At 50.8% G+C, this 22,175-nt stretch overlaps 4 protein-coding genes across 4 annotated transcripts; all 4 read right to left on the bottom strand.

Annotated features, from left to right (window-relative positions):
• Positions 1–1,715: 1,715 nt before the first annotated feature.
• STEHIDRAFT_168489 (uncharacterized protein) lies at positions 1,716–4,577 on the bottom strand. The gene is made up of 7 exons (XM_007304146.1): positions 4,273–4,577; positions 4,072–4,209; positions 3,795–3,965; positions 2,596–3,728; positions 2,343–2,493; positions 1,978–2,281; positions 1,716–1,884 (listed from the first exon to the last, which is right to left on the bottom strand). The coding sequence occupies exons 1-4, from the start codon at positions 4,386–4,388 to the stop codon at positions 3,314–3,316; spliced, it is 840 nt and encodes a 279-aa protein (XP_007304208.1). The 5' UTR covers positions 4,389–4,577; the 3' UTR covers positions 1,716–1,884; positions 1,978–2,281; positions 2,343–2,493; positions 2,596–3,313.
• A 1,111-nt stretch (positions 4,578–5,688) lies between these two features.
• Positions 5,689–11,569, bottom strand: STEHIDRAFT_168488 (uncharacterized protein; the record flags this gene model as incomplete). The annotated part of the gene is made up of 15 exons (XM_007304145.1): positions 5,689–6,066; positions 6,130–8,088; positions 8,146–8,346; positions 8,412–8,879; positions 8,942–9,040; positions 9,092–9,202; positions 9,265–9,363; positions 9,425–9,526; positions 9,578–9,706; positions 9,763–10,212; positions 10,269–10,880; positions 10,941–10,991; positions 11,045–11,080; positions 11,145–11,210; positions 11,273–11,569. The coding sequence occupies 15 exons, from the start codon at positions 11,567–11,569 to the stop codon at positions 5,968–5,970; spliced, it is 4,779 nt and encodes a 1,592-aa protein (XP_007304207.1). The 3' UTR covers positions 5,689–5,967.
• A 2,332-nt stretch (positions 11,570–13,901) lies between these two features.
• STEHIDRAFT_121434 (uncharacterized protein) lies at positions 13,902–14,830 on the bottom strand. The gene is made up of 3 exons (XM_007304144.1): positions 14,687–14,830; positions 14,481–14,630; positions 13,902–14,420 (listed from the first exon to the last, which is right to left on the bottom strand). The coding sequence occupies exons 1-3, from the start codon at positions 14,798–14,800 to the stop codon at positions 14,364–14,366; spliced, it is 321 nt and encodes a 106-aa protein (XP_007304206.1). The 5' UTR covers positions 14,801–14,830; the 3' UTR covers positions 13,902–14,363.
• Positions 14,831–18,842: 4,012 nt separating this feature from the next.
• On the bottom strand, positions 18,843–20,392 carry STEHIDRAFT_121433 (uncharacterized protein). The gene is made up of 6 exons (XM_007304143.1): positions 20,060–20,392; positions 19,792–19,956; positions 19,633–19,723; positions 19,500–19,577; positions 18,990–19,387; positions 18,843–18,917 (listed from the first exon to the last, which is right to left on the bottom strand). Exons 1-5 carry the CDS (start codon positions 20,267–20,269, stop codon positions 19,137–19,139), a joined length of 795 nt encoding a protein of 264 aa, XP_007304205.1. The 5' UTR covers positions 20,270–20,392; the 3' UTR covers positions 18,843–18,917; positions 18,990–19,136.
• Positions 20,393–22,175: the final 1,783 nt, after the last annotated feature.

Genomic DNA, 22,175 nt, shown 5'->3' with positions numbered 1-22,175 from the left:
GTCTGTGCAAACACGCTTCAGCCCTTGTTCACAGGGATCGAAGGGATTCCTACGTTTAGTGCCTTCTCCACATCCTTCAACGGAACCTCTTGAAGTGATCCTTTTTTTCAATATTCAACCAGGCATGACCCCTTTCGTATCATCTCCTATACCTCACAATCGCAGTGACTTGTCTTGGATGCTCCGTTTCTCAAACACTGTTACATGTTCAAAGGCTGGAGGTGTTGTGGCGGCGACCGTGGTTCGGACACCATCTTTCCGAACGCTCAGATGCGCCATGTAGACATCGGATAGTTACGAACATAGCCAACATGTCCCAGCCTGACGATACATCACGAATATCGTGGAGCTTGTGTAAGCAAACGATATATTCGTGCGATGGTACTTGGAGTTGTACACTTGAACCCTCCTGTTGGCCGTATGTCTACCTACTACTACTTAATATCTGCTCCGGTCCTCAAGTGTCGATCTTGGTACCATCACAATGGAGAGTAAGTAAGATAGGCCACAGTGAGACTAAGTATCCCAAGCGTGCTCCGAGCTGATCGTCAACCATCGCGGGCTCTCACGCAAAGACATGTCCATATTTAGGTATGCCTTTGCAGTGCCTGCACACGACTCTTTAACGGATAACAAAATCAAGAGCTCGATGCGAATCTACACCCGAGGTAGAGTCGTATATATATCTGAGCTTTCAGGTCCTTCGGCGGTAAGTAGTAACAGACGAGCTTTTGATGTTCATTCCCCTCAATGTCCCTCTCCACTGCGTCCAATACCGTGTCAGACTTTTTATCTGTCCTCAGTTACAGGCCGTGAATGTGCAAACTCGGCGTCATGTGAGAAATATTTTACTTTTTACCCTCATACTTATATTGTAGCATTTTCCATGATAATTGCGCACTTGTTTGGTGTGGCGGTGGCGCCTTCATCCGGAAGTTTCGGACAGCTCCGATAGGCTCCGATCCCTCTGGATTTTACAACAACGTTTACCCTCACTCCTGTTGAACGCCATCGGAAGTATGGTAAGGATCCTTGCCATTGTCACTGAGGCCTCGTCTTGTCCTGTCATCTGTTCGGGCCTTGCGTTGGAAGTTCGTTAGGAGACAGCACATTTTGGCAATTTTGACTTTACAAATGCCTTTCCGATAACCAGTTTTTCCAAAGTATTTCGCTTCTCATACGCCCTCATACACCAGGCTACATCTCGGAAAGATCAGGTCCGCTCGGAAGGATTGGCGCTAACACTATCGGACTCCCGCCGGTATCGGGGTCAACGACCACGAGAGATACAGTACTGTAGTTTTTCGGGCAGAAGTTCGTGTCCCGCGTCCCAGGGGGGTCACGAACGAACCTGTGCCCTGGGACAGTCCCACAGCGTTGACCTGAAATGAACATGTAAACGGGACAAAGTAAAACATGTCCAAAATACAAGAATAATCACAATGCTTCCAATTTGTCCTCTGCAAGCCCTTCAAGCTAAGTTTTGAGCTTAAGCCTGTTATTCCGTCATTTCAATTAACCCACAGGCAAATATTTATGGCTGTAAATCCATGATAGATGGCAATATCATAGAAAACAGTCGAAATTGAGGAACGTTGTCCCTTGTCCCACCACGTCTGCGAACCGGGACACAGATGGATTATGTCATCTCGGCAACAGCCGAGGGGCGGTGGCGTGAACTTCTGCGCGAAAAAGTACAGTACCCACAGCCGCTGGCAACGAGCTACGCGAGCGTATCGCTCGGATGCCTTTATATTCCAGAGGCATTGCAGGGCCGTCTTCTGCTGACTGCCATCTCGCCGACCATATACCCCTCACAGTGTCCCCTCCGCGAAAACACGATGCGTGAGTTCGAAGTTGACTCTGCTCAGGTCTCTGGTCGATGTGAGTCACTCTTCTATGCTTCACTGTTCCGCTGAGTTCACAGGCGACCTTACTCATTTGACTACATATTGGGCCCCACTCCTTATATTCCAGTCAATTCTCCGGATGCAGACATATCCTTTCTCTCTTCCGACAAAGTCATCTTCCGAGTGCACCGTGCACACTTGGACTCTCACGCCGAAGGATTCCCTCCCTCCTCCCTCGACCTTCCAAAGTCACATGAGCTTATACCCCTCTCGGAGACCACGCACACATTAGATCTTTTGTTCCAGCACGTATACCCACGATCATATCCATGTCTGGATGGAGTCGGGTATGAAGAACTGGCGAAATTGGCAGAAGCGGCGGAGAAATATCAGGTTTATGCGGCGATGGAGGTGTGCAGGATACACATGAGGTACGCCCACGCAGTACTCGATGGATAGATGTGGATGTTCATAGGTAAAATGATTGAAAAGGAATGCCTTGAAACGCCAACCTCTCGAAGTTCTCGAATACGCCACACGACATGATTACTGCGCGTTAGCGGACGAAGCGGCCCCTCTCGCAATTGGCATGCCAGTCTCGCAGGTAATGAAGGCCCTTTCGTACGAAACATTTTCCCTTTGGGTACGTAGCATTTCTGTTCTCTTTCAAGCGTCCTACTGAATAGACCGTCTTTTACGCCACCGCCACATCATCCGTATCACACTGTCAACTCGACACCAACAGGTCAAGTACCAAGAACACTGGCTGCTGACCCTTCAATATGCCACCGCTTTGACGGAAACCACACACTTTGAGCATGACACTCGCAAATGGACGGTCTGTGATACGGATTGGCTCAACGCCTGTGCCATGATCCTTCGCGCTCTCGGGGGCAAACCAGAGAACCTGATGGCGGAGCGACTTAAGGAGTTGGTCGCACTGATGAAGCCGCATTGCGCAAAGGAGTGCTGTAGGGAGCAGTTGCAGAAGTGGTACAGTGATGTGGAGGAGAAGGTAGGTAATATTCCGAGGTTTAGTCAGTTGCGTTTAGGGGATGTGGAGGGTGACAGTGTCAATGCTGGCCAAGGGAATGGGAGAGGGGACGCGGCAAGTGCGTGAACTCAAATTTTTAGATCTCGTTCTACATTGGGTTTTAGTTAGGTTTACTTAGTCTATCGCATTGTATTTGATTCTTGCTCTATTTGTTTGTATTTAGTCTGTATTTCACTTGGATGCTTAGATGAGTTCTCGTTCTGTTACGGTCGCAATCGCAGGGGCAGCACACTTCTGCATTACACGGCTGTCCGCTCTTCATCCACACCTCCATGCGTGTCAGTTGACTATGCCTAATTAAATACAGGATGGAAGCTATAGTTCGGGCGGGAATGCGACTTCGTGCAATACTAGGGAGCAATCGCTATCGTACAGTAGGGTAATCGTACACCAACATGCCAAGACCAGCTCAACTCACTCGCAGAACGAACACCTCGGCATCCCGATCCCCAATGTTCTCGAATGTCAGCTCTGCACCGATGTTGCTAACTAGACAGGCACCGTCTCCCTCTCGAAGCAATACCTCACCCTCTCGAGCTGTGCTCCCCTTTGAATCATACCCGCCCGACACAGAGACTTTGACCGATGCACCCTTTGCTACACCTGGGTTGTATCCCGATGACTGCACTACATGCACGTAGACTTTACAAGCCTTCTTCTCTTCGCAATCAAAGTTGTGGCGAAGTCTCAATCCCGTGGAGAGCAGCGAAGTATAGACGGACAAAGAGGACTGGGCCGGCACAGATTTCGTTGTTGTTGAAGTCTGACGTGCAGGTGAGATGACCTGAAGCAATTTATCACGTTTCTCGGCTGCAGAATAGTGTCTAACAGAGTAGAAAAATGTTTTCAACACCTGAAAAGATTCATTTATGGCGGGTTAACAAGCTTACCGGCGTTGTGACTTCGGAGAAGGATCGCAAGAACCTGGTTTGCTCCAAATCCGGATGAGATGGACGTCCTGACTCTTATTCCCATTCTCTTCGTACCAAATGCCCCTTGAAGCAGAGCACACAAGCATATCCCCACTCTTCAAAACATCGACGTCGCCCGAAGCCTCCGAGCTGCTTGAAGGCAGAGTCAGTTCGTGGAGTGATAGACGCTCAATACTGAGCAGCGTCGAGGAGCCGGAGATTTGGTGGTAAGTTCACGCAAGTAGTCATGACGTACCGTCGAAGTTCCCCCGAAACGATGTAGGTCATCATCTCTAGTTCACCGTGCGGCTGCAGGCCACAGCGAGCTGGTGCCGCCACATAATCCTCAGCAAAGACGCACAGGCAACCGAACGTCGTTCCATCTTTGGCGATGCTAGTTCCGACCAACTCGTTAGTCAGCGTAGCAAATTCGTGGGTTATGTGAGGAGTCACCTACTCTTCAGCAGTAAAAGTCTGGAATGTCTTCAATGAGCCATAGTCGATATGATCCCGTTGGACGTTGGGACGAGAAAAGAGCTGAATGGGCTTCGTGTTGGGACCAAGTTGGTTCATGGCGAAGTATGGTGCTATTGAGCGATCGAATGTGCTGCCAAGGTACTTCAGAGGCTGGAAGAGCCTCGTATATGTATGACAGAGGAATCAACCGCTCCCACGGCCGATCAGGATGACATGTCACCCATCCCGGCCTCGTCACGACTCAGCTATACCGGCCTGATGCTCGCGGCCATCGTGTGTGCCAACTTTATCCCCACGCCTAGATCTCCCAGCTTGACTGTCCTTGTGTGGCTGCGGTTCATCAGTGAATGACCGGGTCAGCACTGCTACCTAAGGCAATGTCATTCAGTTAGCTTGCTCGCGCGCACAGGTGCTGAGTCACGGACACCGAACAAGCCCAGCGGGACGCTGAGAGCGTTGCGGAGGCGTGCATACTAATCGAGCGTCAAGGGTATTTCCTCGAGTAAGATGAAGCTCACGGGGGGAGCAGGGCTCCGTGAGACGCCGACCATCGAACAACCGAACAAGGCCTGCTGAGGAATGACGCCAAACGGGTAGGGGTGGAGAGGCTTCCTGGCGTTGCCACGAACGCCGTGTATCCGCGAACCGGGGAAACAGAAGAACGAACGAGTAGAAGTTTGTTGGCTCAGTGAGGTATTGATGGCCTAAAAACGGGTCTGTCACCCCGCGGATCATTGGTGCAACAAGAACGGATACAATCTATGGGAAACAGAGCGGTCCCCAAACTCTCGAAAGGATACAAGGAGGTCCTACGAGAGTTTAAACCACAACATTCCATGCAAATAGTGAACCGTTTTCTCTCGTTCGGCGTGCATGAGAATGCCCTGGCCATGGCGGCATGGGCGCGGTGACCCATGATGCAGCTAATATACCTTTTTTCCATCTCACGGCTCTGCGATCAGCGGTGTACAACGGATAGATCGAGGCAGATAATAACAGGGCATGAGCGGGTAAACAGGAAAATTGCAGGTCAGAAAAGTAGCAGACCGCCCGGTGTCTGCGATAGCCTCCTCGAGTCTTGAGACTCGGAAGTCTAGGCTAGGGCAGCTGGAAGTCGCGGCCACCAGGAGGAGTTCAATTCGTCTCTCACCGTCGATTGGATTCTGAATGCTTTATCCTGAATTTCAATGGACGTCGATAGCGGGAGCATAGACGTCGAGATCTAAAAACAATGCGACTAGGAGTTGAGATTCGTCGAGTCGCTCCAGAGTGCGGGAGACATTCGAGTCACCTCGTGTTCGCAAACAGTGCGGTCACGACGGCCTTTCCATTTTGGTCTTGCATCCCCACGCTCAAAGGCTTCACGTGTGCCACTTGGCGCCACAGTTCAAGTGAGGACAAGCTCAAACGATTTCTATTTACAATGAAGTTCAACGAACTAAGTAATATATATAATTGTACATCGTAGCGAACGAGGTGCTCCTTGCATTCCGGTCAGAAGAGAACCACACGCACATATTAGGCTACAACCTAAGGACCGTATGGAGCAACGGTGTAACAATAGTAGTACGATTCAACTTCGAAGAGGGAAGTATACGGAACTAAATCAGGGGCAAACATGGCAGAGTATCCACTCGGAGTAACGAAGGAGCAACACTGAATAACCTAGACGATATCACGTCCTGGTCGTCGGTGCCCTCTTAGACTGCCGCGCGTGCTTCCTTTTATTCTTCGGTTGGGATGGCCACCGCAAGTGACTGTCAGGATCGCCACTCTGAAAAATAGGACTTAGTTCAGCCTTTGCATTGAAGAATTCGACAGGAAATTGTGCACATACCTCCCAAAGATATACCTCCTTCTCAAAGGCTTCCCATTCCTCGAGCCACTCCTCTAACGTCTTGTGAGACCTGTACTGGCACCTGGGCCACGTCGGACACGATTCTTCTGGCATCCTGTGCGGACAAACGGTCCTTGGTGGCTGAGTCTTGGCGAGAGACTCTGGAATATTATGGCGGAATTCTTCAGAGCAAACGTCGCCCTTATTGCAGTGAAGCCCCTTGCATATCATCTCGCAGACAACAGGCGGGTGCCACAAACCGAATCTGCAATCCTCAGGAGATCTCTGCTCCATTCGAGGACACCCCATGGCTGACGTACAAATACGGTCTTTTTGATCGCCCTCCGTCGCGCGATGAGTGTAGATCCAACCCTCGGGAACACGTCCATTGGTAGAGGAAGATGAATAAGAACCCCCAGAAGAGGAGGCAGAAGACGCTCTGGAAGACGAGGAAGTAGAAGACGCAGGAGAGAACGACGTAGCGCAGTCAGTAGTCGGGGAGCTCATTGTGGGAACATCTGGGGAGAGGATTCGATCAGGAGAGGCTGACGCTGACCCCGCCGAGTCGGACGGCTTCGGGCATTCGACGGGTGTAGAGACGTTAGATCCAAGGGCAACAGTCTCGGGACCGGTCGCAGATTGGGATGTTGACAGAGCAAGTTCCTCGACCTGAAGCGGATGAATGAGATCGAGTGCACGGGCATCCATGGTCGGTGCGGCTGTGGGATCGTCCAGCGGCATTGCGGGAGCAGGCGCCGTATCTGTAGCCGTAGGTACGACCGACTCGGTATCACCACAAATCTTCAGCTCGTCCAACATCGGGTCTGTGAATGGAGTCTTGCTATCCGGGGTACTATCTGTTGTTGCCTCTGTTGGGACAGTAATCCAGGACGATTCCAATGAATCTGAAACCGGTGCTTGGATGTCCACCATGGCAGCTATCGGAGTTAGAAGCGTAGATTCTGGTTCATCTTCAGTACGTTCACTAGCCACCTCATTGCTCGCGACGAGTGGGGATAGAGCGGGAGACATGGGCGCTTGGACAGATGGTAATTCCGACGTGAGGCCTTCAGTAAGCAATTCCGGAGTTTCGACGACTGGCAAAGCCACAACAAGCGGAGTGGTTGAAACGGTGGTCAGCGAAGGCAGAGATTCCGAATGGACCTCGTCAGCGACCTGGTTGGCTTCCTGGATAATTTGGGGCACGGGGGAAGTCGGAAGGGGTGTATCTGCGGGGAGTGAAGGCGATGGCACGGAAACAACTTCCTCGGCGGGTCCACTCAGAACCTCGGCGGCTTCTATTGAAGGCGAAACCAAAGGAGGTAGTGAAAGCTCTCCCGAGGCACACGGAGACGAGGAGGGTTCCAAAACGACACTCTCAGTAGGTTCGACATCGGCGAGGACTGGAGACGTCAAAGAAGGTGTGTCCTCTGCAATAGCCCACGTAGTAGGCAGGGATTCAGAAACAACATCCTCGATTTGTTCACTGATCAGCTCTGGTTCCCCAATACTTGGTGAAGCCACGGATGAAGACTGCTCGGCAACAACACGGGGTGAGGGTGAAGGTTCCGGGATGAGCTCGGCGGCGGGCTTGGTGAGCGCAGCAATCTCGACGACAGGGGATACCGAAAGAGCTGGATGTCCGGAAACGGCGCACAGCACGGGCGATGATGTCGGAACACCATCTTCCACGGCCGGCCCGAGCGATTCGGTGGTTTCAGCGACAGGCGAGGCCAGAGGCGACACGCCCTCGAATATTGGCTCTGCAGTACGGATGATCGGAGAAACCAAAGTAGGCGCATCTTCAGGGGCAGTGGTGGGTGAATGTAAGGCCTCCTGAACGGTACTCTCACCACAGGCCCTGGCAAGCTCAGGAATTTCGATGACAGGTGTGGCCAGGGGAGACAAAGGCGCCGGTCCAACGGGGGATGCGAGGGGAGGAACTGGTTCGACAGGGTCCTAGATACTACGTGTTAGACCGATATAAACAAGCTGAGAATGAAGGTAGAGACACACCGATTGCCTCGTAGTCTCCGCAAAAGTTGAGTCCACTAAGTCAGCGAGGGCATCCGATGAAACGGTATCATCACAAACAGACATCTGGTCATCCTCGGGTATGGTTAAGTGATCGGCCTGCGTTTCAGAGGTGTCGATCAGGGCCGTTGTCTCAGTAGTGTCTGTCGTTGAATCGTGGGAGGGTGGTGGGATAGAGGTGTCCTGAATCCGACGACCGACGGTGAGCCACTTATCTTGGCGACAGTCAAAAAACAGGAACAACTTACCTCGAGTACACAATCTTCCGAAGAGTGGGTGGATGCAGGTGAGGCAGGTAGGGGAAGGTCCGCAGGATTGAGCGTATTCTCCTCAACATCGTCCAAGGAGGCCAGCTCAATATCGGTCAGATCCTGCTCCGCAACAAGTGCTTCATCCATAAGTACATCATCCTGGGAGTCTTCTTCGCTAGGCTGAACCTCGTCCTGAGCCTCTTCAATGGAGACGTCTGAAGAAGACAGATTGGGTGTCTGGTTGGCCGATGAATGCATATCAGTAATATCGCCCTCTTCAGTTGGTTCGTCATCAGCGACATCCTCTGGATTGATTTCCAAGGCTTCACTAGGCTCGGATTCCGGACCCAGTGTCAAAACTTCCAAGGTGGGAAAGTCGGAGGAGAGGTCACAGGGTGAGGGAACGTCAACAGCTTCGAGCGTCGACCCTCCATTCTCAGCGGAGGATTGAACATCGGTCAGGTTCTGTGTAACAGTGGTTGATGTTGAGCACTTAAAACCGGCAGGAGACATAATTCACTACTTACTCCATCGAGTGGAAGAGAGGCATCTTCAAGAATTGGTCCAGGAGTACATTCACAGTCAGGCTCGGACATTGATTCCACAGAAGAGACGTCCTGAACGACCTAACAGAAATCATTAACAGAAGAAGAGAGTAAAGATCGCAAAGGACTTACCACCTCGGCGACAGTGCTATGGACTTCGGAGGCAGGTTCCGGGACCAATGTCGCATCGGGTTTTGGCTCCTGCGCGTTATGTGCAACAACCGGTTCAGCTTCAAGAGAATTCTGGACGATATACAACACTCGTAAGTATATATCGCAGTTGGAAAAACTCGAACAAAACGCACCATAGGTCCGGTGACGGGGGCGACATGGTCAAGAGAGAAAACATCCTGCCCGGGTGCCACAGGCTCGGGCTCTGAAGTCACTTCAGCATCAGCGGGGTCCTAAGGAACAGAGCACGCTCAATAAGCTAAAGGGGTCACAAGAGGCAGCGTGAAGACGTACCACAACATCAGAGTCTTCGGAAGTGGACGAAATTCGGCCGGTAAGCTCCCACGCCATTTCATCGTGGATACTTTCAGACAGTGCATCGACAATGACAACGCTCTAAACAGCAGTTGAGTAACATGCACAAAGGAGGTAAAAGACAGGACTTACACCGTGTCCATCGAAGGTGATAGAGTTGTCGACGTCAGATGTGTTGGGACGTGGATCGTATGCTCCGAAGGTAATGTCGTCCGATCGCTGGTCCTCATGTGGAGAAGAGAGACCGAGCTGTGCAAAAGACTATCAATTGTCAGCATTCCACTAAAAGTTGAATGAATCATGGAACGAGGACGTACTTCATTCGCGTCAACTGTCAACCCGCCAGCGTCGGTCGCGACATTGGCCGTGATCTCCATGTCGAAAACTCCATCGGCGGTGGGGGAAGCAACTGTGTCTGTCACGGTCTCCAACGCAGACGAAGTCACGAGGTCAGCATTACCAACGGTATCGGGGGTGTGCACGTCGCCCAAGGTGGTTGTAGGTTCGGCGGCGGTGTCGACGAAATTGTCCACGACAGAAGACCTATGGCTGGAAGCAGCTTCCGAGCATGGCGAAGAGAGCGGGGTGTCATCACTATAGGTGGCGACCTCCACGTTGTTCTGTTGGCAGACGGTAGAAGTCCAAGTGGGTCCGCTGTAGGCCCCTTCACCGATACTCGTGTCAAAGGCGGATGCCGTATCCGCAGGAGTAGCGAGCGCGTCTTGGTGGTCCTCATGTGGAGAAGAGAGATCGAGGGGTGTAAAACACTATGCAATTGTCAGCATTCCACTAAAGTTCAATGGATCATGGGATAAGAACGTACTTCATTCGCGTCAACTACCAACCCATCAGCGTCGGTCGGAACGTTGACCTCCACGTGTAACGCCTTATTGGTGGTAGGGGTAGCAACTGTGTCTGTCACGGTCTCCAAAGCAGGCAAAGTCGTGAGGTCAGCATCAGCATCGGCATCGGGGGTGCCCACGTTGCTCAAGGGGTTTTTAGGTTCGGCGGTGGCGTCGACGAAACCGTCCATAACAGATGACCCATGGTTCGAAACCGCGTCCGAGCGTGACGAAGACGACGATGTGTTATCACTATAGGTGTCAACATCCACATTGTTCTGTTGGCAAACAGTAGAGGTCAGAGTGAATTCGCTGTAGGCCCCTTCGCCAGTGTTCATGTCAATGGCGGACGTCTTGTCTGCAGGAGTAGCGAGCGCGTCTACGCAGGTCGAGGCATCATCAACGTTAATGTTGACTTCGATCGATGATCGAGTGGCACCGTGGCTGTCATCAGTGTCGCTCTTGTTGCCGTCGTCGGTGTCATGGCGCTCGGGTTCGTCGTCTTTATCGTGCGCAGCTTGTGCCAAATTGAGCGACCAGAAATCTGTGGCTGGTGCCGATGTGTCCGTAAGATGGCATCGAATGAGTTCATCCTGACAAAGTCCAGTCATATCAGAAGGGTTCTTCAATGAGGACAAAGGGGTCAGACGAACGAGGGACAATGACGTGTTTGATGTGCTACGCATTTTGACATAGACAAAGGCCTGCGGCATGGTCAACAACGGACACAAAGACGACACGAGAACCAAGGACGTACAACTAGCAGGAGAGCGCAAATAGTCGCTGTTACGATCTGGGGAGTGATGTGGAATTATTTGATATGACGATGAAAGAGAAGAATTATGAAGGGTTCTCACGATGGTCAATGCATTTACTCCGGACACAGACACACAATCGATACACTCCATGTTGTCTCTTAGATGCTTCAAGATGAAAGACGAGCATCAGATGCGCTGTCTGAGAACGAACGGAAGAAGTATCGTACCATGTTACCAAGCCCCGCTTGCATGAACTCCATCGCTTCCTCGAATATGCCTCTCGAACGGTGCTCGGGCCAGTGAGGTTGTGTGTCCAATTCAAGCCAAACTGGTGCTGCGTCTATGAGCAGGACAGTAGCCGGGGCATCAAGAAGGGGTACAGTGGGAAGCTTGAAGTAGGAGATGATGGCAGCAGAAAAGTAGTTGAAAGGGAATGGAACGGTGAGATTGCGGTAAGCGTCGTGCAGGATGGTGATTGGATGCAAGAGGGCCGCAACGGCATTGTATACCGAGGGCCACGACATTGTGGTCCGCGAGAGGTGAAAGGCGTTTGATACCACCAGTAAATAAGGGTGAGAGAGGAGGGTTGGGTAAGTGGTTGGGTAAGGGAAGAGCAAGGGGACGAGAGTAGGCCTTTTATATATCGAGAGGAGTTCCACTTCCCACGGGTAAATTCAAACTGCGCTTTAGATGACACGCGAGGAAGTGCCTTCCGTTTCAGGTGTGGAGAACAAAGGCTCGGAGTGAGGGACCGGCAAAGGCCACCGTGCCGTGTCATGCCTCATGGCTTCGCAAACGGGACAAAGGACTTATTGATGGCCACCTCTTTCACGGCCATTGAGCACCTAATGTGTATCATTAGGTATCGCACGTTTGAAATCTCTATGTATGTCTCTCTATTGTACGGTGCGAGCTTGACCCAAGGGATGTGAGTCCGGAATCGCTGCAGTATCGCTAAATAGTATCCATGGACGGATAACTGCGCCCATCAGAAGTACAATGCCGCAAGATTCGGGTCTGAAGCTCCACTCAAGTGCACTCAATCGAATGTGATAATGCGTAGCACTGTCCAACAGTACCATTGCTGGTATGTATCGACAGCTTCCTGGGAGGTTGGAGACGCGGCCTCCTCTGCTAGGTTGCTGCCTCCTACTGTTCCTTTGAGAGAATCGAATCAGATACACGAGGCAAGAGATACATGAAAAGATGAGAGATAGAGTTGAGAGAAAGAAAGAGACGATCGCCGATTTATATTTTGACTGAGAATGATTTGCGTACCTGGTAAATTCCAAGTTATTCATGTTGTGCAACTGCGTGGCACTTCCTGAAAGGGTGCGTAGTGGATTTTGCAGCGCAGGCTGCAAGTACCTACAGGGTCCATTGTACGACGCACCTAAACCTGACCTTTATTTACATCGCCATAGCATCACCTAAAGCCTCAGCCTGCCAGCCCGCCGGGGTTGTTCCTCAATGTTCATCGGCAATGCTTTTGAGTAGAAGTCGGCCTTGGGGGTCGACTAGGGACAGCTAATCCGGCTGCGCTTTGCCTTTCGAGTAGGTATCCTATTAGAACCGATAGAGTATACAAGACACGAAGTATGGTCCAGTGGTCAACGCTGCAGTTGACGACTTGAACGACTTCCAATCAACCCAACGCCACTGGAGTGTATACGAGTGAATACCGATGGGGGCGCCCTTCGGGCGCCCTGAAAAATCCCAACCGGGCTGTATTGCGCATGACGGACGGGACGAGGGTGGGTTTCCTACAGAGTAATGTACGTTGCGAAAATTAAAGACCGAAAATGTAGAAGTAAGTAAGAAAGCTGCACCCTAAGCCCACGCAACCACGCGGGCTGTACGAGTCGAAGTAAGGCAGAAAAGAAGCTGATGCCGAGAAATTGATTATGAGTGTGGTAAAGTAAAGTAGAGTGAAAAGGAACTGAGTCGGAAAGTACGGGTGTGGTCGTGGCACACTGTAGATATTCGAGTTTCTGGAGGATTACGAGCAATAAACAAGGCAGAGGGAGGGAAGGTGGGTAGTGAAAACTGAGCGAGGAGGACGCGAGCTGAGACGAGACGAGATGGCAAGAGGCGAGGCGAAGCAAAAAGTAACGAGACGGGCGACGAGGCGCGAGGTTTATATATCTATGCGAGAACAAAGACGGCGTCAGTGCCCAAATGAGGTTGGCACGAGCCGATGACTGCGCGGAGTCGACAATAACGAAAGAAACACGAGATGCCGGAGCAACCAGAAAGACACGTTGATCCGCTTTGTGAAGTGCCAACGCTTTGTACTACGATCGGCGATCGTAGGCCAAAGCGTCGCCACTCCACTGACACCAGGGTCCCACACTCAACCGAGTGACTGGTGCCGAGCCGGCGTGCCCCGTCCCTGGGGACTCATCGCGGTCGCGGACGACGCGGCAGAGAAAAGGTGAGACAGAGCGGAGGTGTCGTGCTGTGGGGTCGAATTGGATTCGCGAAAACTCACATCTTAGCCCAACCAAACCGGACTCACGTTGGCCGTCCGGAAAATGGATTCCCGGATTCTTCCGGCGTAAGCCGTGTGGCGTGTGGCCCAAGTCATCCTGGCAGTTAGGGAAAGCTCTGATTATTTCCAGTATTCGATGTGATGCTAGTACAGGGCTCAAGTATATACATTCATTGCTCTAAATATTACAAATAAAAGAAAAAATGGGTACCAGTAATACGTAACTAGAAAACCGCGCGTAAGGCGTGTAATCAAGGACTACTGGGGTTGACAGACGCGGGGAACACGAATCCGGTTTTCGACAGATCAATGGGGGGATAACAAAAGTAAATGAGGGGAGAAGATAATCGAGCAATTTGTGAGAGCGAAGCGAGAGAGCATAGAGAAAGCGAGGACAGCAATACATACATCACTTCACACACGACAGGACAGAAGAAGAGAATACGGTACTAGTGATACATAATACAAGATATGCCGAAGTCATCCAAAAAAGTACAATAAGACTTATGAAGGCCGACTCTGAGCTCGGTCTATGGTGTGAAGTGGTGTTGGCCGATGGAGTGGATGGTAGTCACGGTGAGGACGGTAAATATCCTGCAATTGAAGAAGTGGAAAGTAGAGCTGGCTCTTGGATGACTGGACTGGGAGAGTGGACGGATTCGGTCGGTGAAGGATTGCTGTCCGTGTCAACGGAGACCGACTGAGGTGCACCGGAGTTACCGGAGGCTGGCGGTATAGGTGTGAGTATTTCTGATGTTGGAGGGATGGGAACGAAGTAACAAGGTGAAGATCGTCCGGGGTGTTCGAAACAACTGGGCATGAAGCTATCACAAGCTCTGAATCTGCTCAGCATCCATTTTCTCCTGATGATAGGCCTCGAATTTCTGTTCAAACAGAGACGGTGAGTTTCAGTAAGTTGCACGACGACAAATGCTGTTACTCACAGTACGATTTTTCGGGTCGAGACACCACATCAGCTGGAGGTACTGAAATTCAAGCGCTGACTCTTTGACCATCTCAGGATCGATGTCGAAGCCAGAGTACTCCTTCACGAGCTCTCGATATACCAGCCCCTCAGGGACATCCCAACCAAGCTGGCGTGATGGACACGTTAGCATATGCCAATGGGGTCATGTAGAGAAACACGCACTGTCATGTCCGCATCAAGAGCATAAATCGACAAGCTTTCCTTTATAAAGTTGAGGTAATGCTTCAATCGTTGTGATTGCGACCTGACGTAGGACGGGCAGAAGTATTTGGTCATATCGAACGCTTCTTCATGCTGCTCGAGGTTGACACAGGGAAAGCCAGGAATGTCCATCAACACGGGTGAGGAGACGGAGACGACAGGGTCGGCGTCAGAGACCGAAGATGCCGATGATGTGGGTGAGAACAAAGAGGAAGCGGGCTCGGAGACAGGGAACGATGCATGGGATTCCTGTGCATATATCAGCAAGATCGCCAACGAAATAGGAACACACGAGCATACCGGCTTGAAGTCCTCAACGTCGTCGATCATACCATCTGCATAGGTGTAAGAGACGACAGAGCCTTCTGCTTCTTGGAAAGAAAAATCTGTAGGCGTCGCTGGGAACTCTTGATGGTTTGAAAATAAGTTTTCCTCGGCGTTTGAGGGACAAAGGATCGGCGATGGAGCCGTAAGCTAGAAAGCAGTCCGGGTGAATTTGAGAGGAAGGATCAAGAAGGGAAGCATGGGCGTACTGAGATATCAGCGTCGGTCCTTCTGACAATCTCGTCGAATTCTTTCACGATCGTCGGGCCGTAAGACGCTAATAGCGAGGGAATGATTGTGCTAGTTTGAGAGCTTCCGATGACGTCCGTAGACTGTTGGTTATCCCCGGTAATAAACTCTTCAATAACATCGGTTGCCTGGGGTGGCGAGGGAAGAGGGCTAATGTCAGACGAGACGGCCTGAGGTACAATATCAATACGATCAATCAAATGGTTCGATGATGAGGAAGGACCGGATGATCGTACCGTGGTAGGTTGGCCTTCACCAGTGATGTCTGGGTTCGCAGGAGCAGACGCATTGGCTACGTCCATATCCTGGACACCGGGGGTGGCAATTTGGTTAACATCCTCGACAAAATCGGCAATTGGTCCGGCATTGACAGGTGTCACGTCATCCACAAGTTCCTCGGGATGAGAGCTTGAGTCGGGTGGTAAGATGTCGGCCTTAAAAGTAAGCAGGTGAGCACTCAGAACCTTTTCACTATCAATCGGATAAAACCTCACACATGGAGAATGAAGGACGGTCTGAGCATGCTCCGACTCGTGAAGGCCCTGCTGCTTTAGTTGGGCCTTCTTTTTCTTCAGTTCTTTCTTCTTTGCGTTTTTCTTCGCGTTCTTCGATGAGGTGCCAGTAGCCGACGATGTCTCCGGAACGATATCTTCCTGGTGGACTGGTGCCGTATCAGGCGATGATGCATTTCTGGTTGTGACGGGTTCATCAATGACGCGACCTGCCTGAGTAGTGGCAGGCTCCTGTAGGTTTCCGATTTAAGTGGGTATTTATATGGAAAGTAACCAAATGAGGACGTACGGTGGGGGTATGGGTCGAGGACGAAGCGGCCACAACTCCATCGGTAACAAACAGAGGCTCCTTGGCGTATTCGACGGACACATCTACATCATGCTCTTTCGTTGTTGCTCCTGAGCTCTTTGGGGCAGAAATCGAGCACTGAATGTCACAGCAAGTAGTGAACACATTGCTCATGCTCATAGATGAAAACGAATGCGCACCTCGTCAACTGAATGCCCTTTCGAACGGTCCCCAGTACCAACAGCACTCGCCATCAGAGCAGCCTGCAGGATCTGATCAACAACGGCGACGGGTTCTGCCGGTGGCGTAGCAGCACCGTGACTAGACGAGACGGAGGGCTCCTCGTCTGAAGTAAGAACTGGCGAAGCAGAAGTTTCCTCCGTCGTAGTATTCGAGTTCGAAGTGTCCGTGTCCTTCGTCACTTTGACTTGGATGGTGTGATTGAACTTCCTGGCGAGCTTGCGGTAGTCAGTCGACCACTCTCCGATTGCAGCCTTATACAGTGAATCGGGCTAGACAGAATGCACAAGACAGCGACGATCAGCTCATGATGGCCATTCGAATTGCTTGAGACTATACTCACATCTTCGCAATTCGGTGGAATGAAGTAACCCAAACTCTGAGTACCAGTCGTGTGCCTCTTGTTCGACAACGGTGACCGTGACGCGGGGGGCCATTCAATGACGATAGGTTCCGGCCTCTCGAGACCTGCAGAACGTGCAGAAGACCTTGAGGCAGATGAGGTGGCAACGTCCGGTGCATTATCAGACGGTCTCTCTACGTCGGCATTGACGTCGCTGTCCGTAGTACTGTGGAGGTCGTCGGTAACACTAGCGGTTGAAGGAACCTCTGATTCATTCGGGGTTGCAGCATCGCTTTGAGTTTCAACACTGTGCTCCTCGCTGGGATAGTTCTCAGAGCGAAGAGCCGAGGGTCGGGGTACCAAGGCTTTGACTTCGTTCCAACGTTCTCGGACGAAGAGGTTTGCATAAAGCGCCTATATTGTATGCAATCCTGGTCACGACGTGGTCAAAATCGGCAAAACCTAAAAGAACACTCACCGTATTCTGGGTTACACGGGTGGCGAAGGCAAACAAATCGAAGCAGACAGCCGACGCGTGGCTCTTCAAGACCACAAGTGATGACCGAAGTCGGTCCGAGAGATGGTTGAGAGCCAGGAAGGATGTTGAGATCGTGACCGTGACACCAATGATTAGTACTTGAAGTAAGGCCGCAGAAGTGATTCCTAAGGTCGCGAGCTTTCGAGGGACAGCATCAAAGTCAATGTCTGCCAAGTGCGAAGTGAATACAAGAGCTCACCAGAGAAGACACCGTGACCACGCTTAGCCATTCTGGACGTCCGACCCGTCCAGAGAATGTTGCAAATCGAAACTATAGGGTATTAAGAATACGCATAAAAACGAATGGAAGTCGGGTATGATTAGGAAGTAACGCACCAGGTCAGCTGTGAGCTTGCCACCCACGGTCATGTCGGGTACAGGACGCGGAACGACGGTGGCACTCTCGTCATGGCGATGAACGATTTGCATAAACCAAACGACCTATACGGCCCATCAAACAATCATCAACAGTGAGCATGATCATCGAGTGCGAAGACAGTGCATAATGCCCCGCCAAATGATATAGAAACGCACCGTATCAACCAATGCGCCACCCACAATATTCGACACCTTCACGACTGCCATTCTATCGAGTTCGACCATTTGTCTGGTCCGCGAATCCAGATACTGATACTTTGGCCAGTGTGAAGTTGCACCAATGCTCAATCTCATGGGAGGAGCGTCGATGAGAGGGACCGTGGGAAGGTTGAGGAAATGGACGGTGGCGGCATCAAAATAATAGAAGGGAGACGAAGTCGGGAACGTTGTGTCGAATAGAGTAGCCTTCGTAGAGTGAGACCGGTAGAGGAGGTTGCAAGCCTCGGGGACACATGTAATCGGGATGAAAGGTTGAATGAGCGCCACAAAGGCGCAATAGAGGGTGAACAACATTGTGATTCACTGCACAAAGCGTGTTAGGCTGTGAAAGAATCAGAAGACACGATGCGTATCGGGCAGGGTTCGGAGATGAGATGGTGGTAGGAGAGAAAGGAGGAGAGAAGCGAGATAATGGGCCTTTATCCTCTCGAGACACTGGCGCCACACTTGCCTAAAACGGCACAATGCGCCGTTACTATTGTCTGCTTCTGAGCCATTGTACCGGCACTGACACCGACATAAATATTCAGAACTCCGATAGAAGTGACACCGGGAAACATCTATCTCTTTTGGGGAACTTCGCAGGAAACTAGGGGAATCTAGGATCTCTGCAACTTCTCTGATTGATCCTGACCTTCGAAACACAGAAATAAGCAGATGCCCAACGATCAATATGTGCGAGTGCGCCACTCAGATACGAGATAGGCGAGGGTGATGCAGTTGCATCACTATTTCCTGAACGTTCCTGATAATTCTTTCTCGGCATCCTCTCTCGGTTCAACCACAAACACGTCGGGAACACCACCATCAAACTTCTAGATCGGGTAAAGGGAAGGACGGGTCGGCCTGAAAGGACCACGCCTTGATATCGTCGTTGTTGTCAGCGACAGGAACCGTCATTCTCGAGAGAGATATGCAGAACAGTAAAATCGAGTTCCGGATCCAGGGGAAGGAGTATGACTGCGAAGTGGGAGACTGTAATTTTTGCACGTCTGCAGGCTCGAGCGAGAGATGGAGCTTGAGCTGACAAACGCTTGAACATTCAGACGACTACGAACTGATAATTGGAAAGGTCGCCGACGATGGAATGTTTGCGAAAGCTGCGCAATATTTGTGAGCGTCTCCCTCCAGTCTCAGCAACGAAAGGAAATTAACGAGGCAAAATCACGGACCGTGCAATTAGAACCCCCTCCTCTTCACCTTCTACGCATCGCCCCGCACAAAAATGACCACTGATTCCATGAATGTAAGGACAAATACACACATCTACAATTTTTCACCAATAAGATACACATGGATTACCGCACTCCGTCGCCCATTCATGAATGTTCATCCTTTGGCACTTCAGCGGTTTGCGATGCCGGTTCGGTCGATTGTTGTGGTGGTTGCCATCCAAGTACGGGTCGACCTTGCTTATCCTCGACCTTACTGAAAAATTGAGGCGAAAGAAATCCGTTCGAGTCGCCTTCTGTCAATACGACGCCGTTGTCGGAGACGAAGAATTTCAAACCGGAGTCCATCGCTTTCTGGACGTCGATATGGATCAAGACGGTGGCATTATTACGCATACCTAGTAGTGAGTGTTAATTGTAAAGTGAGCGATTCATCATTCATGGTGAGCAGGGAACAAGAGGGGGATAGTGTTGCACTCAGGAGGGGGTGGAGACGCAAGCAAAGCGTACCGCTGATCACGCCCGAGTTTGGGACGCCTTGAGCGAGATGTATGTGATTTCGGGTCATCCTCGAAAGCCCTTGTTCAGCTAAATTCGAAAGATTCAGTAAAATTCGTTCATCCTGCAGACAGAGAAGACCTACAGATCTGTTTCCATGCCTCTTTGTTCGTTCCATGCACTGCCATGGGTATCTCAGAGGCGTCTGTGACAGGCTTCATATCGAGCTTTACAGCCTGTGCATGGTCACAATGTGGTCTTAGGACTCACAGCGCCACCGGAAGCTCATATACTAAGGACGTACCGTGATAGAATGCCCTTGGTTGGCCCGTATCCACACGATGTCGCCTCCGTCAGAGCCAACTGTGTCCGGCTCGTGCAACAATGTGAATCGCATCTTCTTATCCTCTTTCACGAGCTTCTCCAGTCCCTCCAAATCAAGCTGAGACTTCAACCTCTGGTTGTCTAACTTCCTTCAACCCATACTCTATCAGCCACTGCGCCCACCATAGTTTCCGTCCTCGAATGCAAGCAAACGCAGGGAGGCATCACGTAGATGAAAGAATACTCACAAGGTCAGAGACGCGAACAGCACCGTCTGGTCTCATAAATATTCCTTCGGACTTGGCACCATGTCGAAGGATCCAGGTAACTGTTTTTGAAAGACGAACTTCAGATGAATCCTCACGCAGACCTCTGAGTTTCGTTCCTCCCCCTCCTCCACCGCCGCCTCTGCGGCCTCCGTCTGAGCCCTTCTGGTTCTGTTTGGCAAGCTTGCTCATGTTGGTTTTCTTCACGTAAGCACGGATTAGAGGATTTGTCGGGGAAAGTGGTCTAAGAGAGCAAGTAGGAAGGGTAGTACTCGAGGCTCTAGTCAAGAGGCGGCGGAACATGTAAAGTGGGACAGAAATTCTGAGGGAAGAGCCTGAGCCTCAAGATAGCTCAAGATCGACTCAGGATGACGGCATCTTCAAGTACGCCACACAGGCCACAATAACGCCACAACACACTCGAATCTCAATGCACTGGAAGGACAACTACTCGGGGTAGTACAAAAGTAAACGTGTTATATAAAGCGATGATATATAGCATGACCACATCGATCACAGTCACACGAACAGATGGACACAACCCGACACGCAGGCACAACTGCAAATTTGACCAATATTTATACAGAGCGGAAATGACTTCTGCAGGGCAAAACAGAATGATTAGACACTTGGATTAGTAAAAAGGCAATGCTTCCATATAAGAAGAATGATGATATACCTTCAGTGTCGTTTTCTTTCCGTTTCGCCTGTGCCATCGCCGACATCAACTTGAAGCCTCCGAATCTTGAGACAACTCAGCAACATCCTGTTCTGCGGGGGCATGTACAGTTATGAAACGATGATCTCTGTCTATTGAAGATTGGATGGGCTCACTTGTTCTCGACAGCTCACCACGCAAGCCTTGTATATGAAGCGAGACGGCAGTTGCGAGCTCCGTGAATTGATCCCCTTCGATAGCGGTGAGGAATGCTTCACGGTCGTCAATCTCAGGGTGCGATGAGATACCGCTCTTGTCAGCCAGTTCGCGTATCAACTTGCATGCTGCCTTGTGAGGCACGCGTGGATGTTTCCATGCATTCGCCTACAATTCGAAATGGTACAAAAGCGAGTCAGTGTGTGGCCAAAGACGAGATACGACAACAGCTTCATACCAAACACGACTTGGAGCAGTATGGGACTCTGCCGCATCCAGAGCACGTCGCGAACTTCCTACCCGCCCCTATAAATGTCTCCTCACATCCAGGCGCATAGCATCGCTGGTCGTGATACAAGTCTGCGAACGCCTGGAAGGCTATGGTGCGGTTCACTTAGTCACCACTAAAAAAAAACAACCAGAAGAATCGGATATAGCCGGGCCAAAAGTGCCTCGATTTCTTATCTGTCTTGGCAAAGTGTTTCTTTTGCTAAAAGGAACAGTTCCCCAAGACAGATTTCGAAAATAATCAAAACTGGGGGAGTTATAAAACTCCCACCCCATGGATTTGGCAGTCCCCGCCAAAGAATAATATTTTATTCATTTAAATATTAATTTTCGAAAACGGCAGGGTTTTTTTTTGACCGGCCCAGGAATTTTCTTTCAATAAATTAGATTTTCGATTTTGGACCGACCAATTTGGCAGTTGTATATTTTTGGTGGTGACTAAGTGAACCGCACCATAGACACTTGGGATCACTCTCCGCCTCCTTTATCTGCTTCGAAAATTCTAGGATCCGCCAATTGTATCTTGATGCATCGCCAGGCAGGCCCAATCGAGAGTGAATGCATGCGCCAAACAAGACGAAATAAGTCGAGATGTAGTTGACGTCGGACTCTATCGTGTGGCCTCGGCCTTCTATGTAGACGTCGTACGATGAGTGTGGCGAGATGGACAAGTACAGTTCGGGGAGCCAGTCGAGAACGAAACCGCAGAAGTCGATTACTGAGCCCTCTTGAGCTTCGGCTTGTTGAATAAACTGTACGAGTTGGTCCTTGGTGCAGAGGTTGACCAACATCAAAGGTATGAGTGTTGCGCTTTTGAGCATGGCGAGACTTTCAGCGCAGCGTGGCCTGTCGTAGTCCTTGGCGTGTTGCCACATCGGGAAGAGAACCTTCCTCGTGGAGGCAATGAAGAAGCCGGGGAAAAAGGGTGAGGCAATG

Source organism: Stereum hirsutum, assembly GCF_000264905.1.
Source record: "Stereum hirsutum FP-91666 SS1 unplaced genomic scaffold STEHIscaffold_7, whole genome shotgun sequence".
Classification (NCBI taxonomy): Eukaryota; Fungi; Basidiomycota; class Agaricomycetes; order Russulales; family Stereaceae; genus Stereum; species Stereum hirsutum.
The sequence above is the reverse complement of the archived record's forward strand: the minus strand, read 5'-3'. Positions and strand labels throughout refer to the sequence as shown.